The sequence below is a fragment of the Carassius carassius genome, chromosome 33 (assembly GCF_963082965.1).
Source record: "Carassius carassius chromosome 33, fCarCar2.1, whole genome shotgun sequence".
NCBI lineage: Eukaryota > Metazoa > Chordata > Actinopteri > Cypriniformes > Cyprinidae > Carassius > Carassius carassius.
This window is the reverse complement of record NC_081787.1, coordinates 21,377,549-21,403,512: the sequence shown is the minus strand read 5'-3', so window position 1 is coordinate 21,403,512 and position 25,964 is coordinate 21,377,549. Positions and strand designations below refer to the sequence as shown.

Here is a 25,964-nt window from a genome sequence, read left to right as displayed (position 1 = left end):
CAGAGATTTTTCAAAATCTTATTGGGTTTGTCCACCGGTTCATAATTGTTTTTTAGGTACTTATCCCTTTATCGCTTAATGATGTGCATACTTGTGAGGCCTAAACAAAACTTAGCAGACAATATATTGTCAAAACTTTATTTACACAAGTTCATAAAAAAACTATTTTATTTCATACAGATATATGCACTTCGGGACTTTTATTAATTCGTTTTTTCTCGGACACTTCTGACAATGAGATACAATTTTATTAATTTTACATTTTCTGTAGTTCATCAGACTGGACTCATAGTGCCGCTGTTGGTCAATATGTGAGTTTAGAGAGCAGATCTGCTGCAGTTCAACCCCCATCATCTCCATATTATTAGAGAGAGACAGAAGCTGAGCGCACAGTCTGAGAAGAAGAGAGAAGACAAATCACGGAGATACTGTATTTATAATCCATTTTTCTGATACTGCAGATTTTTTCTTTCGTCACTTTGGAAATATAAATATTTTCATCTGTTTTCTAAGATTGATTTATTTGCTGGCTGCCTTAATTTTCCTTCCACGGACCTCCGCAAAATGTCGGATCGAACAATGGCGCGGCAAGTGCTGCTGTTTATTTGGTTTCTCTCTCTCAGTTCAGCTCTCGGGCAGGTCAGTTACTCCATTCCTGAAGAAATGGCGAAAGGCTCTTTAGTCGGGAACATAGCACAGGATTTGGGTATAGATTTAAAGAGACTACAATCAGGTAAAGCGCGTATTTACACAGGAGACAGCGCTGAATACATCGAGCTGAATAAAGAAAGAGGAGTCCTCCTTATCAAAGAGAGAATAGATCGAGAGGCGCTGTGCGGACAGACAACGCCTTGCGCGCTACACTTACAGATTATTTTAGACAATCCAATAGAGTTTTACTCCATTACTGTCGAAGTTACAGATGTAAATGACCATTCGCCCTCTTTTAAACGAACTGAGATGAGATTCAGAATTAGTGAGTCAGCTGCGACTGGGGCAGTTTTTGTTTTAGAGAGAGCGATGGATTTAGACGTCGAAATAAACGGCCTTCAGAATTATATATTAAAGCCCACTGATAATTTTTCATTAAAATTACAGAGTCAAACTGACGGTAGTAAGCTAGTAAAAATGGTTCTTCAAAAACCTCTCGATCGTGAAAAGCAAGAGCATTTGTCTCTGGTTCTGACAGCGATAGATGGAGGGGATCCACAGTTGTCTGGTACTGCGCAGATACATATTACTGTTTTAGATGCCAATGACAACGCGCCTGTTTTTACGCAGGAAATATATAAAGCGAGTGTCACTGAGAATGCTCTAAAAGGCACAGTTGTGACGACGGTGAGCGCTTCTGATTTGGATGAGGGTTCTTACGGCAAAATCACATATGCTATTACAAATACCCTAGACCATGTTCCGGAGTTGTTTGAAATTAACGAAACAAATGGTGAGGTGAGAGTAGCAGGGGATATAGATTACGAGAAAGCTGGCCACTATCAAATTCATGTACAGGCGAACGACGATGGGGGTCTGACTGATTCTTGTAAAATCGATGTGGATGTGATTGATATAAATGACAATAAACCACAGATCAACATTATGTCTAAATTAACCACAATATCAGAAAACTCTACTTCTGGAACGGTTGTAACTGTGATAAACGCGCAAGACCCAGATGCAGGAGAAAACGGTAAAATTGATTGTTCAGTTAATGAGAACATTCCTTTTACCTTGAGGTCGACAAATGCCAATTTCTTCAGTTTAGTCACAGATGGTGATTTAGACCGAGAGCGCGAGTCTGAGTATAACATCAGTGTGACGTGCGCGGATGAGGGCGTGCCCTCTCTCTCCAGCAGCGTCACTCTCTCCTTACAGATATCAGATGTGAATGATAACGCACCTGTCTTTGACAAGAGCACATATGAGGCCTCTGTTCAAGAAAACAACACACCGGGTCTTTCCATATTCACAGTCAGAGCCAGAGACGCAGATTTTAACCAGAATGCCCGTGTGTCTTATATACTGGAGGACTCGTCGGTTAACGGAGTGCCGGTGTCCTCTTTAGTGTCCGTTATGGCTGATAGTGGAGTCATACATGCAGTACGATCTTTCGATTACGAGCAGATCAAAGATTTCCAGTTCCGCGTAAAAGCGCAAGACGGAGGCTCTCCTCCTCTCAGCAGCAACTTGAGCGTGAAAATAATGATTCAGGACCAGAATGACAACGCGCCTCAGGTTCTTTATCCAGTCCAGTCTGGCGCTTCTGTGGTGGCTGAAATAGTGCCTCGTTCGGCAGATGTGGGTTATCTGGTGACTAAAGTGGTTGCTGTTGATGTGGACTCTGGACAGAATGCCTGGCTCTCATATAAACTGCAGAAAGCCACAGACAGGGCGCTGTTTGAAGTGGGCTTACAGAATGGAGAAATAAGAACTGTACGCCAAGTGACAGATAAAGATGCTGTGAAACAAAGACTCACTGTTGTAGTGGAGGACAACGGGCAGCCCTCTCGATCAGCTACAGTCAATGTTAACGTGGCGGTGGCGGACAGCTTCCCTGAAGTGCTCTCGGAATTCACTGACTTCACGCACGACAAGGACTACAACGACAATCTGACTTTCTATCTGGTCTTGGCCTTGGCTGTGGTTTCGTTTCTCTTTATCGTGTCTATCGTTGCCATACTGTCAGTCAAATGCTACAGATGGAAACGTGAGCGGATGTTTTACAAATCTGGAGCGAATCTTCCAGTTATTCCGTATTATCCGCCTCTTTACGCAGACGTAAGGGGCACAGGAACTTTACAGCACGTGTACAATTATGAGGTTTGCAGAACCACTGACTCCAGAAAGAGTGATCTGAAATACGGCAGACCTTGCAGTGAGAGCATCATTAGTCTGGACAGCAGCGGGACACAGACACTCACGTGTGCGCAGAGAGGAAAACTGATCAATGAAGAATTTGAGGATCAGGTGAGTTTTGTATTTTACAGACTGCGTAGCAGCTTCCTTTTTTATTATATATATACATATATATATATATATATATATATATATATATATATATATATATATATATATATATATATATATATATATATATATATATATATATATATATATATATTTTTTTTTTTTTTTTTTTTTTTTTTTACAGCAAAAGCGTTCAAACCGTTCATTTTACCTACAATAAGGAGCAAGTTGCTTTTCACATGCTTAGGCTGTTGTTTTCATGATGGAATCGTAGCTTAAGTTTGATGTCCCTGCTATTTATTTTCTCGTGTTAATGTTACAGATAAAAAATATGGATTTTCTGCCACTTTTGTATTTATTTCGTTACACTGGTTTCACTTTAGTGCTTTAATGAAAGATTTGTTTCATTTCAAGTTTGAAGGAGTTTTTCCTGGTCAAGTATGCGTACTTCAACTTCCTTTATGTAACTTGTCAAAATTATTCGAGGTGTATGTACAATAGTTACATGATTCTAAAAATATTTTATCGGTTGTTATATAATCTGAAGAATCCCGTGTTGCTACTTTAAAACCATCTCCGGTCTTCAGAAAAGGGTAAAATAACAATCTTTATACTCTAATGTTAAGTGGGTTTATCTGACTTAATCCATATTTTACACTTTTTAAATCCACAATGTAAAGAATGTTTTGAAGATATTTCATATATGCTTGTGAAGACCAGCAGAACTCTATTCAGTCATGGTAACTGGCCGTGGTGCTGAAACGGTCAGTCTTGGGTTCTTCTGCCTATTTTCCTTACCTCCGTTCGTTAGAGCACATCTTCTAGAACTTTTGCGTCCTTTCAGTCTCTCAATATGTTTAGAATTTAAAAGTATGATTTCCGTCCATATTCATATATTTTAAGTTTATTTCTACTGTTCAGTCAAGGTCGGACCTAAGTTTGCGCTACTTCAATATCTAGACCTTTTCATTGTGTTTTATTTATTTATTTGTTTGTTAACATATTGTTACATGTATAATTTGTTTAAATGAAAATATGCATTCATAACTCGTATTTTTTATTTACTTATTTATTTATTAATTTTTTTTATTAATTTTTTTTATTTTTTTTTTATTTTAATTAATTATTAATTTTATTAATTTTTTTATAATTATATGTTGATTAGCAATCGCTGTGTTTTAATTATTTTTACAGGGGGGAATAATTCTAAAACACATCTCGTAGTGTAGAAAAAAATGCGTCTATTTGGTAATTTCAGTAGTTCATCAGAGTGGACTCATAGTGCCGCTGTTGGTCAATATGTGAGTTTAGAGAGCAGATCTGCTGCAATTCCACCCCCATCATCTCCATATTATTAGAGAGAGACAGAAGCTGAGCGCACAGTCTGAGAAGAAGAGAGAAGACAAATAACGGAGATACTGTATTAAGTATCCTTTTCTTTGACATAAAGACTTTTTGCTAGCTCTATTAACTTTGGATTTATACACGATTTCCTCCAGCTTTTTGGATTTATTTATTTCCTTTTTGGCCTTCCGTGGTCTTCTGCAAAATGTCGGACCGAACAATGGCGCGGCAAGTACTGCTGTTTATTTGGTTTCTCTCTCTCAGTTCAGCTCTCGGGCAGGTCAGTTACTCCATTCCTGAAGAAATGGCGAAAGGCTCTTTAGTCGGGAACATAGCACAGGATTTGGGTTTAGATTTAAAGAGACTGAACTCGGGTAAAGCGCGTATTTATACAGGAGACAGCGCTGAATACATCGAGCTGAATAAAGAAAGAGGAGTCCTCCTTATCAAAGAGAGAATAGACCGAGAGGCGCTGTGCGGACAGACAACGCCTTGCGCGCTACATTTACAGATTATTCTTGAAAACCCGATGGAATTTTTTAGCGTTACAATTGAAATAACAGATATTAATGACAACACTCCCAGTTTTGAAAAGAGTATGATTATTTTCAAAATCAGTGAATCAGTTATTTTAGGATCTAAATTTATGTTAGAGCCTGCTATAGATCTTGATGTGGGAATCAACGGCCTTCAAAGCTATACACTAAAACCTACTGATAATTTTGATCTTAAATTTAAAAGTCAACCAGGAGACGGGAAAAATGTCGAAATGATTCTAAACAAGCCTTTAGACCGTGAAAAACAGCATGATATAAAAATAGTGCTCATAGCCACTGATGGAGGAGATCCTCAGTTGTCTGGCAGTATAGAGATACACGTTACAGTTTTAGACGCAAACGACAATGCTCCTGTTTTCTTGCAGTCAGTTTATAAAGCGACTGTAACAGAGAATGCGCCAAAAGACACTGTAGTGTCACAGGTGAGCGCAACTGACGCAGATGAGGGTGTAAATAGTAAAATAGAGTATTCTATTGCAAACAGACAGGATGATGCCAGGCAGTTATTTGGCATCAATCAAGATAGTGGCCAAGTTACAGTGGTCAGAATAATAGACTTTGAAAAAGCTCGCAATTACGAGATAAGTGTTCAAGCTAGTGATCATGGTGGTCTGACTGATTCGTGTAAAATCATAGTTGATGTAATTGATATCAATGATAATAAGCCATTGATCAATATTATGTCCAAAACAAACGTGATAGCTGAAAATTCCGCGTCTGAGACTGTGGTTACGATGATAAATGTCCAGGATCTTGATTCGGGAGAAAATGGGAAAGTTCAGTGTTCAGTTAATGAGAATATCCCTTTCACCTTGAGGTCGACGAATGCCAATTTCTTCAGTTTAGTCACAGATGGTGATTTAGACCGAGAGCGCGAGTCTGAGTATAACATCAGTGTGACGTGCGCGGATGAGGGCGTGCCCTCTCTCTCCAGCAGCGTCACTATCTCCTTACAGATATCAGATGTGAATGATAACGCGCCTGTCTTTGACAAGAGCACATATGAGGCCTCTGTTCAAGAAAACAACACACCGGGTCTTTCCATATTCACAGTCAGGGCCAGAGACGCAGATTTTAACCAGAATGCCCGTGTGTCTTATATAGTGGAGGACTCGTCGGTTAACGGAGTGCCGGTGTCCTCTTTAGTGTCCGTTAGTGCTGATAGTGGAGTCATACATGCAGTACGATCTTTCGATTATGAGCAGATCAAAGATTTCCAGTTCCGCGTAAAAGCGCAGGACGGAGGCTCTCCTCCTCTCAGCAGCAACGTGAGCGTGAAAATAATGATTCAGGACCAGAATGACAACGCGCCTCAGGTTCTGTATCCGGTCCAGTCTGGCGCTTCTGTGGTGGCTGAAATAGTGCCTCGTTCGGCAGATGTGGGTTATCTGGTGACTAAAGTGGTGGCTGTTGATGTGGACTCTGGACAGAATGCCTGGCTCTCATATAAACTGCAGAAAGCCACAGACAGGGCTCTGTTTGAAGTGGGCTTACAGAATGGAGAAATAAGAACTGTACGCCAAGTGACAGATAAAGATGCTGTGAAACAAAGACTCACTGTTGTAGTGGAGGACAACGGGCAGCCCTCTCGATCAGCTACAGTCAATGTTAACGTGGCGGTGGCGGACAGCTTCCTTGAAGTGCTCTCGGAGTTCACTGATTTTCCTCATGACAAGGAATACAACGACAATCTGACTTTCTATCTAGTCTTGGCCTTGGCTGTGGTTTCGTTTCTCTTTATCGTGTCTATCATCGCCATACTGTCAGTCAAATGCTACAGATGGAGACGCGAGCGGATGTTTTACAAATCGGGAGCGAATCTTCCAGTTATTCCGTATTATCCGCCTCTTTACGCAGACGTAGGGGGCACAGGAACTTTACAGCACGTGTACAATTATGAGGTTTGCAGAACCACTGACTCCAGAAAGAGTGATCTGAAATACGGCAGACCTTGCAGTGAGAGCATCATTAGTCTGGACAGCAGCGGGACACAGACACTCACGCATGCGCAAAGGGAGAGACTGAACTTTGATGATTGTGAGGATCAGGTGAGAATTTTTTTTACAGCTAATTTATATTGATATTTTAAAACGATGTTTCTCAAAACGGATAATTTTTGCTTTAGCTGTTGACAATATCGCTGATTAGTTTTCTGAAATAAATAGTTTCTGTGATTTTAAGGAGTTGACAATTAAATAATGGTGTATTTTGATCTTATATTATAGTTTGGCCAGTTTTTATAATTGTATATTTTCAGCATTTCTATTACTCAAATTATTATTCTCTTTTTTTATTTGTACCTCTTTTTGTAATGCGTGAAGTAGAAGTTTTTTTATTATAATTATTGTTTATATATATATATATATATATATATATGTGTGTGTGTGTGTGTGTGTGTGTGTGTGTGTGTGTGTATATATATATATATATATATATATATATATATATATATATTCGTTTTTCTTTTTTATTATTATTGTTTTGTACATTTTAAGTCCTAGGTAATATGGAACACTGTCACTGATGTATAAGCTAGGGATTTAACCAGCGAGTGCATTTGCCCTAACCATGGTCCTGAACTGCAGCAAGGCGGTGATTTTCCCCAATGTTTTCCGATGCATCTCTTTACAGCAGACCTTTTTTTCTGCAGGTTCTCTATCTATCCTTCTGTTCATAGTTAAACGATACAAACTTTCATTCGTTTTCAGATACTTGGTATGTCTTTAAATGGATTTTGGATATTTTTGTCTGAACTATGAACACGCGGATATGGCTTAATCAAAACACTGAAGGAACGAGAAATTTGTTTCAGTTTTTTTCTTTAAATCTAATTTACGCAAACTCATACACTCATTGTTTCTCTTAGATGTTTGTATTATAATGAACATTTGCTAGTTTAATACTTAAGTACTCTGTTGAGTAAATTGCTTTTCTTTGACGTGTCTGACACAGATAAAGGTTGATTCATTTTAAATTTTCAGTAGTTCATCAGAGTGGACTCATAGTGCCGCTGTTGGTCAATATGTGAGTTTAGAGAGCAGATCTGCTGCAGTTCAACCCCCATCATCTCCATATTATTAGAGAGAGACAGAAGCTGAGCGCACAGTCTGAGAAGAAGAGAGAAGACAAATCACGGAGATAATGTATTAACTATCATTTTCTTTGACACACAGGCTTTTTTGTTAGTTGTCGTTTCTTTGGATTTATACATGATTTCATCCAGCTTCTTGGACTGAATTATTTGTTTTCTGCTTGAATCTTCATTCCGTGGTCTTCTGCAAAATGTCGGACCGAACAATGGCGCGGCAAGTACTGCTGTTTATTTGGTTTCTCTCTCTCAGTTCAGCTCTCGGGCAGGTCAGTTACTCCATTCCTGAAGAAATGGCGAAAGGCTCTTTAGTCGGGAACATAGCGCAGGATTTGGGTTTAGATTTAAAAAGAATGAACTCGGGTAAAGCGCGTATTTATACAGGAGACAGCGCTGAATACATCGAGCTGAATAAAGAAAGAGGAGTCCTCCTTATCAAAGAGAGAATAGACCGAGAGGCGCTGTGCGGACAGACAACGCCTTGCGCGCTACATTTACAGATTATTCTTGAAAACCCGATGGAGTTCTTTAGCGTTACAATTGAAATAACAGATATTAATGACAACACTCCCAGTTTTAGAAAGAGTATGATTGTTTTTAAAATCAGTGAATCAGCTGTTTTAGGGTCTAAATTTATGTTAGAGCCTGCTATAGATCTTGATGTGGGAATCAACGGCCTTCAAAGCTATACACTAAAACCTACTGATAATTTTAATCTTAAATTTAAAAACCAACCAGGAGACGGGAAAAATGTCGAAATGGTTCTAAAAAAGCCTTTAGACCGTGAAAAACAGCATGATATAAAAATAGTGCTCACAGCCACTGATGGAGGAGATCCTCAGTTGTCTGGCAGTATAGAGATACACGTTACAGTTTTAGACGTAAACGACAATGCTCCTGTTTTCTTGCAGTCAGTTTATAAAGCCACTGTAACAGAGAATTCCCCAAAAGACACTGTAGTGTCACAGGTGAGCGCAGCTGACCCAGACGAAGGTATAAATAGTAAAATAGAGTATTCTATTGCAAACATGCACGATGATGACGATCAGTTATTTGACATAAATACAAATAATGGGCAAATTACTGTTTTCGGAATAATAGACTTTGAAAAAGCTCGCAATTACGAGATAAGTGTTCAAGCTAGTGATCATGGTGGTCTGACTGATTCGTGTAAAATCATAGTTGATGTAATTGATATCAATGATAATAAGCCATTGATCAATATTATGTCCAAAACAAACGTGATAGCTGAAAATTCCGCGTCTGAGACTGTGGTTACGATGATAAATGTCCAGGATCTTGATTCGGGAGAAAATGGGAAAGTTCATTGTTCGATTAATGAGAATATCCCTTTCACCTTGAGGTCGACAAATGCCAATTTCTTCAGTTTAGTCACAGATGGTGATTTAGACCGAGAGCGCGAGTCTGAGTATAACATCAGTGTGACGTGCGCGGATGAGGGCGTGCCCTCTCTCTCCAGCAGCGTCACTCTCTCCTTACAGATATCAGATGTGAATGATAACGCGCCTGTCTTTGACAAGAGCACATATGAGGCCTCTGTTCAAGAAAACAACACACCGGGACTTTCCATATTCACAGTCAGAGCCAGAGACGCAGATTTTAACCAGAATGCCCGTGTGTCTTATATACTGGATGACTCATCGGTTAACGGAGTGCCGGTGTCCTCTTTAGTGTCCGTTAGTGCTGATAGTGGAGTCATACATGCAGTACGATCTTTCGATTACGAGCAGATCAAAGATTTCCAGTTCCGCGTAAAAGCGCAAGACGGAGGCTCTCCTCCTCTCAGCAGCAACGTGAGCGTGAAAATAATGATTCAGGACCAGAATGACAACGCGCCTCAGGTTCTGTATCCAGTCCAGTCTGGCGCTTCTGTGGTGGCTGAAATAGTGCCTCGTTCGGCAGATGTGGGTTATCTGGTGACTAAAGTGGTGGCTGTTGATGTGGACTCTGGACAGAATGCCTGGCTCTCATATAAACTGCAGAAAGCCACAGACAGGGCGCTGTTTGAAGTGGGCTTACAGAATGGAGAAATAAGAACTGTACGCCAAGTGACAGATAAAGATGCAGTGAAACAAAGACTCACTGTTGTAGTGGAGGACAACGGGCAGCCCTCTCGATCAGCTACAGTCAATGTTAACGTGGCGGTGGCGGACAGCTTCCCTGAAGTGCTCTCGGAGTTCACTGACTTCACGCACGACAAGGACTACAACGAAAATCTGACTTTCTATCTGGTCTTGGCTTTGGCTGTGGTTTCGTTTCTCTTTATCGTGTCTATCATTGCCATACTGTCAGTCAAATGCTACAGATGGAGACGCGAGCGGATGTTTTACAAATCTGGAGCGAATCTTCCTGTTATTCCGTATTATCCGCCTCTTTACGCAGACGTAGGGGGCACAGGAACTTTACAGCACGTGTACAATTATGAGGTTTGCAGAACCACTGACTCCAGAAAGAGTGATCTGAAATATGGCAGACCTTGCAGTGAGAGCATCATTAGTCTGGACAGCAGCGGGACACACACACTCACGCATGCGCAGAGAGGACAACTGAACTTTGACGATTGTGAAGATCAGGTGGGAAATATTTTTACAGCTAATTTATATTAATATTTTAAAAAGCTGTTTCTCATAATTAATCATATTTGCTTTAGCTGTTGACAGTGTCGCTGATTAGTTTTCTGAAATAAACATTTTCTGTAATTTTAAGAAGTTAACAATTTCAAAATTGGTGTATTTTATAATATAGTTTGGCCAGTTTTTTATATTTGTAAATTTTCTGCATGTGCATTGTTCAAATTATTGTTCTCTATTTTTATTCGTGCATCCTTTTTCTATTATTTTTTTTTTTAAGGTCCGAGAAAATATCACACTACCACTGATATATAGACTAGCGCCTTAACATGCGGTGGCCTTTCAGCTTTTATTTAACCTTAACTTTTTTTCTGCACGATTGTTATACTTGTCTTTGTAATTAAGTGTTAAACGTAAGCTTCACTGACCATGGTCCTGAAATGCAGCGAACCGGTCATTTCCCAAAATGTATTCCGGTGCATCTTATAACAGGACAACTTGTTAAAATAAAACTTTTTTTCTGCAGTTTGTCTATCTATCCTTCTGTTCGCAGTCGCTTGGTATGTGTTTAATTGTATTTTGGATATTCATCATTGTCTCGCTCATCAATGGCCACGTGGATAGGGCTTGATCAAAACAATGAGGGAAAGATAAATTTATTTGTTTCACTTTTTTTCTTTAAAGCTTATTTACACAAAACTCATACAATCATTTTATCTCTTAGATGTTTGTATTATAATGGACATTTACTAGTTTTATACTTAAGTACTTTGTTCAGTAAATTGCTTTTCTTAGAAGTGTCTGGCGCTAATAAATGTTGATTTATTTTAAGATTTTCTGTATTTCATCAGACTGGACTCATAGTGCCGCTGTTGGTCAATATGTGAGTTTAGAGAGCAGATCTGCTGCAGTTCAACCCCCATCATCTCCATATTATTAGAGAGAGACAGAAGCTGAGCGCACAGTCTGAGAAGGAGAAAGAAGACAAATAACGGAGATACTGTATTTATAATACTTATTTCTGAAATCACATGCACTTGTGTTAGTTCTTGTCACCTGGGATATATACATCATTTTATCCAGCTTCTTGGATTGAATTGTTTGTTTTCTGTCTGAATCTTCATTCCGTTGTCTTCTGCTAAATGTCGGACCGAACAATGGCGCGGCAAGTACTGCTGTTTATTTGGTTTCTCTCTCTCAGTTCAGCTCTCGGGCAGGTCAGTTACTCAATTCCTGAAGAAATGGCGAAAGGCTCTTTAGTCGGGAACATAGCGCAGGATTTGGGTTTAGATTTAAAGAGACTACAATCAGGTATAGCGCGTATTTACACAGGAGACAGCGCTGAATACATCGAGCTGAATAAAGAAAGAGGAGTCCTCCTTATCAAAGAGAGAATAGACCGAGAGGCGCTGTGCGGACAGACAACGCCTTGCGCGCTACACTTACAGATTACCTTGGAAAATCCTATGGAGTTTTATAGCGTAACAGTTGAGGTTTTAGACGTAAATGACAACGCTCCCGTTTTTGCAGTTAAAGAAATTAAATTTGATATAAGTGAATCATCTCTGACAGGAGCTAAATTTGTTTTAGAAAGAGCAGTTGATGATGACGTTGGTCTTAACGGCGTACAGAGTTATTCTTTACAACCTGTCGACCATTTTGTTTTAAAGACACAAGATATGCCAGATGGTACTAAAAATGTTGAAATGATTTTACAAAAACCTTTAGATCGAGAAAAACAAGAGCACTTTTCACTTTTACTTACTGCTGTGGACGGAGGAGACCCACAGATGTCTGGAACAATTCCGATTACAATCACAGTCGAGGACGCAAATGATAATGCACCAGTTTGCTTTCTACCTGTTTATAAGACCAGCGTTGCAGAAAACTCTCCAAAGGGTACAATCTTAACTACAATTCAAGCATCAGATGCTGACCAGGGACAGAATGGCAGAGTAGAATATTATATTCATAAGTCCCCAGGTAGCACCATTAACCTTTTTGAAATAGACAGAAATGAGGGAGTGTTAAGGTTATCTGGCGAGACTGACTATGAAAGAGTTAAATATTTTCAAATTGATGTTCAGGCAAGAGACCCCGGGCGTCACTCTGACACATGCAAAGTCATTGTTGATGTAATTGATGTAAATGACAACAAACCAGTAATTAATATAATGTCAAAGCCAAGTGCTCTTTCCGAAGATTTAAAATCAGGCACCGTTGTGACTATGCTGAATGTCCAAGACTCAGATTCTGGTGAGAATGGAAAGGTTCAATGCTCCATTACTGATAAAATCCCTTTTACGTTAACTTCGACCACTACGAATTTCTTCAGTTTAGTCACAGATGGTGATTTAGACCGAGAGCGCGAGTCTGAGTATAACATCAGTGTGACGTGCGCGGATGAGGGCGTGCCCTCTCTCTCCAGCAGCGTCACTCTCTCCTTAAAGATATCAGATATGAATGATAACGCACCTGTCTTTGACAAGAGCACATATGAGGCCTCTGTTCAAGAAAACAACACACCGGGACTTTCCATATTCACAGTCAGAGCAAGAGACGCAGATTTTAACCAGAATGCCCGTGTGTCTTATATACTGGAGGACTCGTCGGTTAACGGAGTGCCGGTGTCCTCTTTAGTGTCCGTTAGTGCTGATAGTGGAGTCATACATGCAGTACGATCTTTCGATTACGAGCAGATCAAAGATTTCCAGTTCCGCGTAAAAGCGCAAGACGGAGGCTCTCCTCCTCTCAGCAGCAACGTGAGCGTGAAAATGATGATTCAGGACCAGAATGACAACGCGCCTCAGGTTCTGTATCCGGTCCAGTCTGGCGCTTCTGTGGTGGCTGAAATAGTGCCTCGTTCGGCAGATGTGGGTTATCTGGTGACTAAAGTGGTGGCTGTTGATGTGGACTCTGGACAGAATGCCTGGCTCTCATATAAACTGCAGAAAGCCACAGACAGGGCGCTGTTTGAAGTGGGCTTACAGAATGGAGAAATAAGAACTGTACGCCAAGTGACAGATAAAGATGCAGTGAAACAAAGACTCACTGTTGTAGTGGAGGACAACGGGCAGCCCTCTCGATCAGCTACAGTCAATGTTAACGTGGCGGTGGCAGACAGCTTCCCTGAAGTGCTCTCGGAGTTCACTGACTTCACGCACGACAAGGACTACAACGAAAATCTGACTTTCTATCTAGTCTTGGCCTTGGCTGTAGTTTCGTTTCTCTTTATCGTGTCTATCATTGCCATACTGTCAGTCAAATGCTACAGATGGAGACGCGAGCGGATGTTTTACAAATCTGGAGCGAATCTTCCAGTTATTCCGTATTATCCGCCTCTTTACGCAGACGTAGGAGGCACAGGAACCTTACAGCACGTGTACAATTATGAGGTTTGCAGAACCACTGACTCCAGAAAGAGTGATCTGAAATACGTCAGACCTTGCAGTGAGAGCATCATTAGTCTGGACAGCAGCGGGACACACACACTCACGCATGCGCAAAGGGAGAGACTGAACTTTGATGATTGTGAGGATCAGGTGAGAAATATTTTTTTTTGCAGCTAACTTATATCTAGATTTATATGTTGTTTCTCACAACTGATCGTTTTTGGGTTTTTTTAGCAGAGAATTCCATGGATACGTTCCTGTTCTATTCTCATCGATATTCTATAGTTTGATCAATAATAGTAAATGCATAGACGTGTAATTATTTGCCCACTTTAACCTCATTGTCCCAATATGGTATGTGCACTTCTTTGTTTGTAATTATCACCCTTCTTCCTATCCTAACTTTCACTTGTCTTTGTCATGAAGTGAGAAATTCTATTCAGCACTTTGCGTCCCTGACCATGGTCCTGAAATTCACACACGGTTATTTGCGTCTTTTGTTTTGTTGTATCTCTTTGCAACAGACCATCTTTTTAAAATTTTCAACATCTTATTTTTAAACTATGTACTATTTAATTCTTAATGATCTGTTATATGGATAATTGCATTTTAGGTATTTTTCCCTGTATCGCTGATTAACGTTCATACTGATAAGGCCTGGTCAAAACTTTGGGTAAACTCAAATTAATTTGTTTATTTATTTATTTTGCCTTGTAAGTCTTTATTTACACAAGCTTTTTAAATTGTTATTTTGTAGATATTTGCAATATGATTGGTATTTGTTGGACTTACACTTATGTAGTTTTAGTAAATTGTTATTCACAGACATGGCGCAAATGTTAAAGTTTATTAATTTTACATTTCTGTAGTTCATCAGACTGCACTCTTAGTGCCGCTGTTGGTCAATATGTGAGTTTAGAGAGCAGATCTGCTGCAGTTCCACCCCCATCATCTCCATATTATTAGTGAGAGAGAGACAAGCTGAGAGCAGAGTCTGAGAAGAAGATAGGAAACAAATCACGGAGATATTCTATTCGGTATACTTCTGGAATTACAGACTTTCTTAGTTTTTGTCACTTTGGATTTATACATATATTTCCTCCAGCTTCTTGGATTAATTTATTACTGCCCTAATATTCCCTCTATACTCTTCCGCAAAATGTCGGATCGAACAATGGCGCGGCAAGTACTGCTGTTTATTTGGTTTCTCTCTCTCAGTTCAGCTCTCGGGCAGGTCAGTTACTCCATTCCTGAAGAAATGGCGAAAGGCTCTTTAGTCGGGAACATAGCGCAGGATTTAGGTTTAGATTTAAAAAGAATGAAATCAGGTAAAGCGCGTATTTACACAGGAGACAGCGCTGAATACATCGAGCTGAATAAAGAAAGAGGAGTCCTCCTTATCAAAGAGAGAATAGACCGAGAGGCGCTGTGCGGACAGACAACGCCTTGCGCGCTACATTTACAGATTATTCTCGATAATCCTATGGAACTGTTTAGGATAACTGTTGAAATTACAGACATAAATGACAATTCTCCCATTTTCAAAAGAGATGAAAGACGATTTGAGATCAGCGAATCAGCAGTTGTTGGTTCAAAATTCATGCTGGAGAAAGCGATAGATGCAGACATTGGCGCAAATGACCTACAAAGCTATTTTCTGCAACCTACTGATCATTTTGATTTAAAACTCCATGGTCAGAGTGATGGAAGTAAAAAGGTTGAAATGATTCTACAAAAGCCTTTAGACAGAGAAAAACAGGAAAACATGTCTTTGGTATTAACCGCAGTAGATGGTGGAGAACCACCGAAATCAGGTACAGTTCAGATTCATATTACAGTGCTTGATGCAAACGATAATGCTCCAGTTTTTACTAAGCCTATTTATAGAGCGATAATTACAGAAAACTCCCAAAGTGGCACATCACTCATCACTGTTAGCGCTTCTGATTCTGATAAGGGGACAAATGGAGAAGTCAGTTATTTAATTGCAAACAGTGATGGTGTATCTGACATTTTTCATATTGATGAAAATGGATTGGTGACGTTAGTCGGAAAAATTGATTTTGAAACATCTAAACATTACCAAATAGATATAGAAGCAGTAGATAATGGTGGACTGTCTGATTCTAGTAAAATAATGGTCGACGTGATTGATATAAATGATAACACGCCTAGCATCACAGTTATGTCAAAATCGAACGCAATACCCGAGGACTCGCCAGAGAGTACTGTGATTGCCATGATCAGTGTTAACGATCCGGATTCTGACAGTAACGGACAGGTTCATTGCAGTGTAAATGAAAACATCCCTTTTACAATCAAGTCAACTTCAAATGGATTTTATAGTATTGTGACAGACAATGATTTAGACCGAGAGCGCGAGTCTGAGTATAACATCAGTGTGACGTGCGCGGATGAGGGCGTGCCCTCTCTCTCCAGCAGCGTCACTCTCTCCTTACAGATATCAGATGTGAATGATAACGCACCTGTCTTTGACAAGAGCACATATGAGGCCTCTGTTCAAGAAAACAACACACCGGGTCTTTCCATATTCACAGTCAGAGCCAGAGACGCAGATTTTAACCAGAATGCCCGTGTGTCTTATATACTGGAGGACTCGTCGGTTAACGGAGTGCCGGTGTCCTCTTTAGTGTCCGTTAGTGCTGATAGTGGAGTCATACATGCAGTACGATCTTTCGATTACGAGCAGATCAAAGATTTCCAGTTCCGCGTAAAAGCGCAAGACGGAGGCTCTCCTCCTCTCAGCAGCAACGTGAGCGTGAAAATAATGATTCAGGACCAGAATGACAACGCGCCTCAGGTTCTGTATCCGGTCCAGTCTGGCGCTTCTGTGGTGGCTGAAATAGTGCCTCGTTCGGCAGATGTGGGTTATCTGGTGACTAAAGTGGTGGCTGTTGATGTGGACTCTGGACAGAATGCCTGGCTCTCATATAAACTTCAGAAAGCCACAGACAGGGCGCTGTTTGAAGTGGGCTTACAGAATGGAGAAATAAGAACTGTACGCCAAGTGACAGATAGAGATGTTGTGAAACAAAGACTCACTGTTGTAGTGGAGGACAACGGGCAGCCCTCTCGATCAGCTACTGTCAATGTTAACGTGGCGGTGGCGGACAGCTTCCCTGAAGTGCTCTCGGAGTTCAGTGACTTCACGCACGACAAGGACTACAACGACAACCTCACTTTCTATCTGGTCTTGGCCTTGGCTGTAGTATCGTTTCTCTTTATCGTGTCTATCATCGCCATACTGTCAGTCAAATGCTACAGATGGAGACGTGAGCGGATGTTTTACAAATCTGGAGCAAATCTTCCAGTTATTCCGTATTATCCGCCTCTTTACGCAGACGTAGGAGGCACAGGAACTTTACAGCACGTGTACAATTATGAGGTTTGCAGAACCACTGACTCCAGAAAGAGTGATCTGAAATATGGCAGACCTTGCAGTGAGAGCATCATTAGTCTGGACAGCAGCGGGACACAGACACTCACGCATGCGCAAAGGGAGAGACTGAACTTTGATGATTGTAAGGATCAGGTGAGATTTTTTTATAGGTAAAAATATTATTTTAAAGCCAATTTTTAAAATTGTTCACTGTTTCTCCTATTTGTTGTCTTTATCTTCACTTAAAATGTTGACACAGTCTATTCTGTGAAATCATTAAATATATTAATCGTTATTATTATTATTTTTCTGGTTTGCATTTAAAGGTCATTTTTCGACACTTGAATTGTTTGTGTTGGTGCGCACTGTAAAAAAAATATTACATGTATAATATGGCACCCTGTAGTTGTCCGCATAATGTGCGGCGAGTTTCCGTATCAAGTCATTTTTGTTACACTTTACCATTCAGAGCTGCAAACTGCTCTATAAATTTAGACACAATTATGCGTACAAAATCTGCTAAATATTGTTCATATTTTCAACAACAGTGAAAGATCCTTTAAATTATTGCGGAGCAATATGTTTTAGCTTTGAACAGCTTTGAAGTAGTGTCACTATACAATTCTTTTTATTTTACGTAAAATTTGCCTAACTCCAAGTTCAATTTGCACCGAATTTTTGATAGAATTATTTCTAGTAACAAAGCAAAATATACATTTGCGCTCAGGAACCAGAACAGTGTTTTTTATTTATTTTTTATTTTTTTATTTATTTTATTTTTTTACATTTATACGGTCATTTCTGGTTGGATTTACAAACATTTTGAACTGAGGTATTAGGTTACAACGTATGTTTCAGCAAAATAGCTTTATTTATATGTATTTATTTTTTTTGCAATTGCCAAAGTTTTTGTGTTGCTTTTTAACAAAGGTTTTAATGTAATATTTGTCTGATGCTGTACGTGCCGCTGTTGGTCAGTGTTTCTGTGCAACCGGCTCATTTTTAGATCCTCCTCCAATATCTGACATCATATTCTGCACAATATCTTTCATTCAGACGATCTCGTCTTTACACTGAGCATCTAAAGATTCGCTTCCCATGTGTTTTTGGATGAAATCTGATGTTTTTTCAAACTTAGGGAACTTTTTGTTCTTCAACCTTTCTTCTGTATTGGAATAGAAGATTTGGATTATGTCGGTTCTTTGTTGTTTTTACGCCCAAAGAGGCGCATCTTCGACGCTGATTTCATCATGGCTGATGCAGCCTCTCGTGCTCCTCTTTGTCCTGTCCGTTGCGCGCGGTCAGGTCCGTTATTCTATTCCAGAAGAGATGACAAAGGGCTCGCTGGTGGGAAATATCGTTCAGGATCTCGGTTTGGATGTTAAGAGGCTGAAATCTGGTCGAGCGCGGATCTTTACGGAGGACAGTCGTGAGTACATCGGTCTGAATGTGGAGAAAGGGACTCTGGTAGTGAAAGAGAGGATAGATAGAGAGGAGCTGTGCGCCCAAGTGTCTCCCTGCTCCTTACATTTTCAGATCATTCTAGAAAATCCAATGGAGCTGCATAGAATTGATGTGGAAATATTAGATGTCAATGATCATGCTCCAGTTTTCAAGAAAAAGGAGATTAGTTTTCAGATAAGCGAATCAGCTTTATCTGGCGCTAGATATTCAATTGATAGTGCGAAAGATCCAGATGTAGGTTTAAATTCACTTCAAACATATAAATTAAATCCAAACGACCATTTTGTGCTCAAAACGTTGTCTCACACTGACGGTACAAAATATGTCGAAATGGTCTTACAGACTCCACTGGACAGAGAAAAACAGGAGGAGTATAATCTGATTTTAACTGCGTTTGATGGAGGAACCCCACAGAAAACGGGTACGGTCAAAATAAACGTTATTGTCTTAGATGCAAATGACAACGCTCCTGTTTTTAGTCCATCTGTATATACAGCTCTTGTCGCTGAAAATGCGCCAGTGGGTTCATTAGTCTTAAAGATTAGTGCAACTGACGCAGATCAAGGAACAAATAAACAAGTATCCTATTCATTCTCGGAAAGCAGCGATAGTCTTCTAGAGACATTCAATATTGATCTAACAGATGGGGATATTACAGTTACTGGCCCTCTCGACTTTGAGAAATCCAAGAAATACGAACTAAATGTGGTGGCGACAGACAATGGTGGTTTAACAGATACTGCTAAAGTGATGGTGGAAATTACAGATGTTAATGACAATGCCCCTGTAATTAATATAATATCTTTCTCAAACCCTTTGCCAGAAAATTCAGCTCCTGAGACTGTGATAGCGATGTTGAATGTGAAAGATTTAGATTCGGGGAAAAATGGACAGGTTAGATGTTTAATTAATCCTAGTTTACCATTTAAAATCAGACAATCGTCATCAAATTTCTACAGTCTGATCACTGATCAGCTTTTAGACCGCGAAAAAATATCTGAATATAATATTACAATAACAGCTATTGATGAGGGCTCGCCTTCTTTCTCTGCTAATAAAACACTGACTCTGAAAATATCTGATGTTAATGACAACGCCCCTGTATTTCAGCGTCAGTCATACACCGCATATGTGATGGAAAATAATTCACCCGGAGTCTCTGTTTTATCTGTTAAAGCGCATGACAAAGACTCTGGCAATAACGCGCGTATTTCATATTTTCTAGAGGATATTCTTGTGAATGGTGTCTCTGCATCGACGTTTATTTCAGTGAATGCAGAGAGCGGAGAGATTCTTGCGGTTCGTTCGTTTGATTATGAGCAAACAAAAGAATTTATCATTCGCGTAAAAGCGCAGGACGGAGGCTCTCCTCCTCTCAGCAGCAACGTGAGCGTGAAAATAATGATTCAAGACCAGAATGACAACGCGCCTCAGGTTCTGTATCCGGTCCAGTCTGGCGCTTCTGTGGTGGCTGAAATAGTGCCTCGTTCTGCAGATGTGGGTTATCTGGTGACTAAAGTGGTGGCTGTTGATGTGGACTCTGGACAGAATGCCTGGCTCTCATATAAACTGCAGAAAGCCACAGACAGGGCGCTGTTTGAAGTGGGCTTACAGAATGGAGAAATAAGAACTGTACGCCAAGTGACAGATAAAGATGCTGTGAAACAAAGACTCACTGTTGTAGTGGAGGACAACGGGCAGCCCTCTCGATCAGCTACAGTCAATGTTAACGTGGCGGTGGCGGACAGCTTCCCTGAAGTGCTCTCGGAGTTCACTGACTTCACGCACGACAAGGAATACAACGACAATCTGACTTTCTATCTGGTCTTGGCCTTGGCTGTGGTTTCGTTTCTCTTTATCGTGTCTATTATTGCCATACTGTCAGTCAAATGCTACAGATGGAGACGCGAGCGGATGTTTTACAAATCGGGAGCGAATCTTCCAGTTATTCCGTATTATCCGCCTCTTTACGCAGACGTAGGGGGAACAGGAGCTTTACAGCACGTGTACAATTATGAGGTTTGCAGAACCACTGACTCTAGAAAGAGTGATCTGAAATACGTCAGACCTTGCAGTGAGAGCATCATTAGTCTGGACAGCAGCGGGACACAGACACTCACGCATGCGCAAAGAGGAAAACTGAATAATGAGGATTCTTTTGATCAGGTGAGCTAGAGTGAATGGGTATGAATATGACTTGCTGATATCTATATATATATTTTTTTTCTGGCTTTATCGTTTGTATTGTGCTCTGTATTTTTGTTTCATCTATCTTATTTTATTTGTAAGTTTTAAAACCCAGAATCTGTAGTTGAAATTTTCTGTACCTTGCATTTTTTGGTGACTATACATTTTTCACACTTTTTTTTCCATATCAAAATCATAACTTTTAAATGTTTTATTAGACATGGCATGTTTCACACAAGTTGTGCTCTAAGGTTTTTATTATGCATATGTGCTTTAGACTATTTTCCTTTCCCTCTGTGTTTAGATGTTCATTTCAAAATATAATTTTATTAATATTTCAGCAAGATTCTGAGTTAATGTAAAGTAGACTACTTTGGTTGCAATTTGTGCCGCTTTCTATATTGCTCTTTAACGTTTACATTTAGTCATTTAGAATACACTTTTATACAAAGCAACTTACAAATGAGGACAATGGAAGTAATCAAAATCAACAAGAGAGCAATGATATGCAAGTATTATAACAAGTCTCAGTTCGCTTAAAGAAGTACACATAGCAATGTTTTTTATATTATATAGTAAATAAAAAGAAAACAGAAAGAATAGAAAAATAACAGCGCAAGCCAGTGTTAGAGGCCTTTTTTGCTTTTGCTAATTATATATTAAATGAAGAAAACAAATAGATATAATGCAAAAATATTAGAGGGGCTAGTGTTCTTTTTTAAAGAAAACAAGCAGTTAGTAAACGAATAGAGTGCAAGTCTAAAAGGGGCAAGTTTTTTAAAGAATAGAATTAGGATAGAGAGTGCTAGAGTTAGAAGGTCAAATAAAGATGGAAGAGATGTGTTTTAGCTGATATTTGAAGATTGCTAAGGACTGCTCAGATTGAGTTGGGCAGGTCATTCCACCAGGAGGGAATAGTTAATGTAAAAGTCATTTAAGTGATTTTGTTCCTCTTTGGGATGGCACTATAATGTGGTGTTCACTTGCAGAATCCAAGATTCTAGAGGCACATAAGCCTGAAGTAATGAATTTATGTAAAAGGTGCAGAGCTAGTGGTGGTTTTGTAGGCAAACATTAATGCCTTGAATTTTATGCGAGCAGCTATTGGTAGACAGTGAAAGTTAATAAACAGATGTGTGACATATTCTTTTAGACTCATCAAAAATTAATGTTGCTGCCAAGTTCTGGATTAATTGTAAAGATTTGATAGGACTATCTGGAAGACCTGCCAAGAGAGCATTGCAATAGTCCAGCCTGGACAGAACAGGAACTTGAACAAGAAGCTGTGAAGCACATTTAAAAAGAAACAGGATTTTAGTGTAATATTTGTTAGATGCACTAAGTGCCGCTGTTGGTCAAGCATGCTCGGGCTTTTAACATTCGTGTTCAGATCCTCCTCCACTTTCTGACATCATACTCTGCAGAATCTCTTTCATTAAGACGGTCTCCTCTTTACACCAAAGCATCGATACATTCGCTGCCTGGTGTTTTCGGATAAACATTGATATTTTTCAATCTCTAAATAATTTGTTCTTGGTATTTTCTTCTGTATTGGAATAGAAGATTTGGATTATGTCGGTTATTTGTTTTTACGCCCAAAGAGGCGCATCTTCGACGCGGATTTCATCATGGCTGATGCAGCCTCTCGTGCTGCTCCTCTTTGTCCTGTCCGTTGCGCGCGGTCAGGTCCGTTATTCTATTCCAGAAGAGATGACAAAGGGCTCGCTGGTGGGAAATATCGTTCAGGATCTCGGTTTGGATGTTAAGAGGCTGAAATCTGGTCGAGCGCGGATCTTTACGGAGGACAGTCGTGAGTACATCGGTCTGAATGTGGAGAAAGGGACTCTGGTAGTGAAAGAGAGGATAGATAGAGAGGAGCTGTGCGCCCAAGTGTCTCCCTGCTCCTTACATTTTCAGATTATTCTAGAAAATCCAATGGAGCTGCATAGAATTGATGTAGAAATACTAGACATCAATGATCATGCTCCTTCTTTCATGAACAAAGAGATTATTTTTCAAATAAGCGAATCAGCTTTATCTGGGGCTCGATACTCTATTGATAGCGCTAATGATCCAGATGTAGGTTTAAATTCACTTCAGACATATAGATTGAATCCAAACGACCATTTTGTGCTCAAAACGTTGTCTCACACTGATGGTACTAAATATGCCGAAATGGTCTTACAGACTCCACTGGACAGAGAAAAACAGGAGGAGTATAATCTGATTTTAACTGCGTTTGATGGAGGAACCCCACAGAAAACGGGTACGGTCAAAATAAACGTTATTGTCTTAGATGCAAATGACAACGCTCCTGTTTTTAGCCAGTCTGTGTACACGGGAATTGTCGCTGAAAATGCGCCAGTGGGTTCATTAGTCTTAAAGATTAGTGCAACTGACGCAGATCAAGGAACAAATAAACAAGTATCCTATTCATTCTCGCAAATCAGTAAAAACATATTGAATAGTTTCAGTATTGATTCCAGTAATGGTGATATTACAGTTATTGCCCCTCTTGACTTTGAGAAATCCAAGAAATACGAACTAAATGTGGTGGCGACAGACAATGGTGGTTTAACAGATACTGCTAAAGTGATGGTGGAAATTACAGATGTTAATGACAATGCCCCTGTAATTAATATAATATCTTTCTCAAACCCTTTGCCAGAAAATTCAGCTCCTGAGACTGTGATAGCGATGTTGAATGTGAAAGATTTAGATTCGGGGAAAAATGGACAGGTTAGATGTTTAATTAATCCTAGTTTACCATTTAAAATCAGACAATCGTCATCAAATTTCTACAGTCTGATCACTGATCAGCTTTTAGACCGCGAAAAAATGTCTGAATATAATATCACAATAACAGCTATTGATGAGGGCTCGCCTTCTTTCTCTGCTAATAAAACACTGACTCTGAAAATATCTGATGTTAATGACAACGCCCCTGTGTTTCAACGTCAGTCATACACCGCATATGTGATGGAAAATAATTCACCCGGTGTCTCTGTTTTATCTGTTAAAGCGCATGACAAAGACTCTGGCAATAACGAGCGTATTTCATATTTTCTAGAAGATATTCTTGTGAATGGTGTCTCTGCATCGACGTTTATTTCAGTGAATGCAGAGAGCGGAGAGATTCTTGCTGTTCGTTCGTTTGATTATGAGCAAACAAAAGAATTTATCATTCGCGTAAAAGCGCAGGACGGAGGCTCTCCTCCTCTCAGCAGCAACGTGAGCGTGAAAATAATGATTCAGGACCAGAATGACAACGCGCCTCAGGTTCTGTATCCGGTCCAGTCTGGCGCTTCTGTGGTGGCTGAAATAGTGCCTCGTTCGGCAGATGTGGGTTATCTGGTGACTAAAGTGGTGGCTGTTGATGTGGACTCTGGACAGAATGCCTGGCTCTCATATAAACTGCAGAAAGCCACAGACAGGGCGCTGTTTGAAGTGGGCTTACAGAATGGAGAAATAAGAACTGTACGCCAAGTGACAGATAAAGATGCTGTGAAACAAAGACTCACTGTTGTAGTGGAGGACAACGGACAGCCCTCTCGATCAGCTACAGTCAATGTTAACGTGGCGGTGGCGGACAGCTTCCCTGAAGTGCTCTCGGAGTTCACTGACTTCACGCACGACAAGGAATACAACGACAACCTCACTTTCTATCTAGTCTTGGCATTGGCTGTAGTTTCGTTTCTCTTTATCGTGTCTATCATCGCCATACTGTCAGTCAAATGCTACAGATGGAGACGCGAGCGGATGTTTTACAAATCGGGAGCGAATCTTCCAGTTATTCCGTATTATCCGCCTCTTTACGCAGACGTAGGGGGCACAGGAACTTTACAGCACGTGTACAATTATGAGGTTTGCAGAACCACTGACTCCAGAAAGAGTGATCTGAAATACGTCAGACCTTGCAGTGAGAGCATCATTAGTCTGGACAGCAGCGGGACACACACACTCACGCATGCGCAAAGAGGAAAACTAAATATTGACGATTCTGTTGATCAGGTGAGCTGATGTGAATGGGTATGACTATTATTTTCTGTTGTCCATTTATTTATTTATTTTTACCTATTTATCTGGCTTCATCAGTTTTATGGTTGGGCACTGTGCTTTTAGATTTGTAATTAAAGAAATAGCAGCTGTAGCTGATGTTTACTGATAATATTTTGTTGACTATACATTTTCACACTTTATGACAAAACCATAAACTTTCGATGTTTTATTGGAAATTTGATACAGACACAGTCTTCTTCTCCTTCTTCTTCTGCTTCCTCTTCTTCTTCTTGTTAGTTTATTTTTTCCAGTTGCACTCAGTCAAGTAGGATTTTTGTGTGTGTGATTTTGTTTGCGCGCAATGAGACACAATGAATCGTGGCTGTATTACTTAAGGGCTGATTTTCCGATCCGGGTCTCGTGAAAATCCATATCAATAGCACGATTTTCGGTTTCTATTTTGCGTGTATATGAAACGCAGGTTTGGCGTACAAATAATACACACATACCCCACACCCCTAATCCTGACCATTGCGTATCATATGCACAACAAAGTCAATTTCTGCGTATAAATAGTAGCCTACGCTAAATAGATATAGAAACTCGTGTTATTGATATACTCACATTCATGCTACAGATGGAGACGCGAGCGGATGTTTTACAAATCTGGAGCGAATCTTCCAGTTATTCCGTATTATCTGCCTCTTTACGCAGACGTAGGGGGAACAGGAGCTTTACAGCACGTGTACAATTATGAGGTTTGCAGAACCACTGACTCCAGAAAGAGTGATCTGAAAAACGGCAGACCTTGCAGTGAGAGCATCATTAGTCTGGACAGCAGCGGGACACAGACACTCACGCATGCGCAGAGAGGAAGACTGAATAATGAGGATTCTTTTGATCAAGTGAGCTGGTGTGAATGGTTATGCATATGACTTTCTGGTGTATATTCATTTATTTATTCTTTTTCTGGCTTCA

General features: G+C 40.0%; 1 protein-coding gene across 11 annotated transcripts in view; it reads left to right on the top strand.

Moving 5' to 3' along the window:
* The window catches only part of LOC132113955 (protocadherin gamma-A5-like), a 79,556-nt gene that overhangs the window by 16,786 nt on the left and 36,806 nt on the right, over positions 1-25,964 (top strand). Inside the window, exon 1 of one of the 11 annotated variants that reach the window (XM_059522033.1) lies at positions 392-2,964. The exons of 4 other annotated variants lie outside the window; for them this stretch is intronic. In XM_059522033.1, coding sequence (XP_059378016.1) covers positions 565-2,964 — 2,400 coding nt within the window. In that variant the 5' untranslated portion in view covers positions 392-564. Of the gene's footprint in view, positions 1-391; positions 2,965-4,213; positions 6,914-7,858; positions 10,548-11,472; positions 14,087-14,916; positions 17,490-18,260; positions 20,967-22,423; positions 24,999-25,964 lie in introns of those variants that run through there. 6 more of the 11 variants (XM_059522036.1, XM_059522035.1, XM_059522037.1 and 3 more) reach the window with 6 other exon arrangements.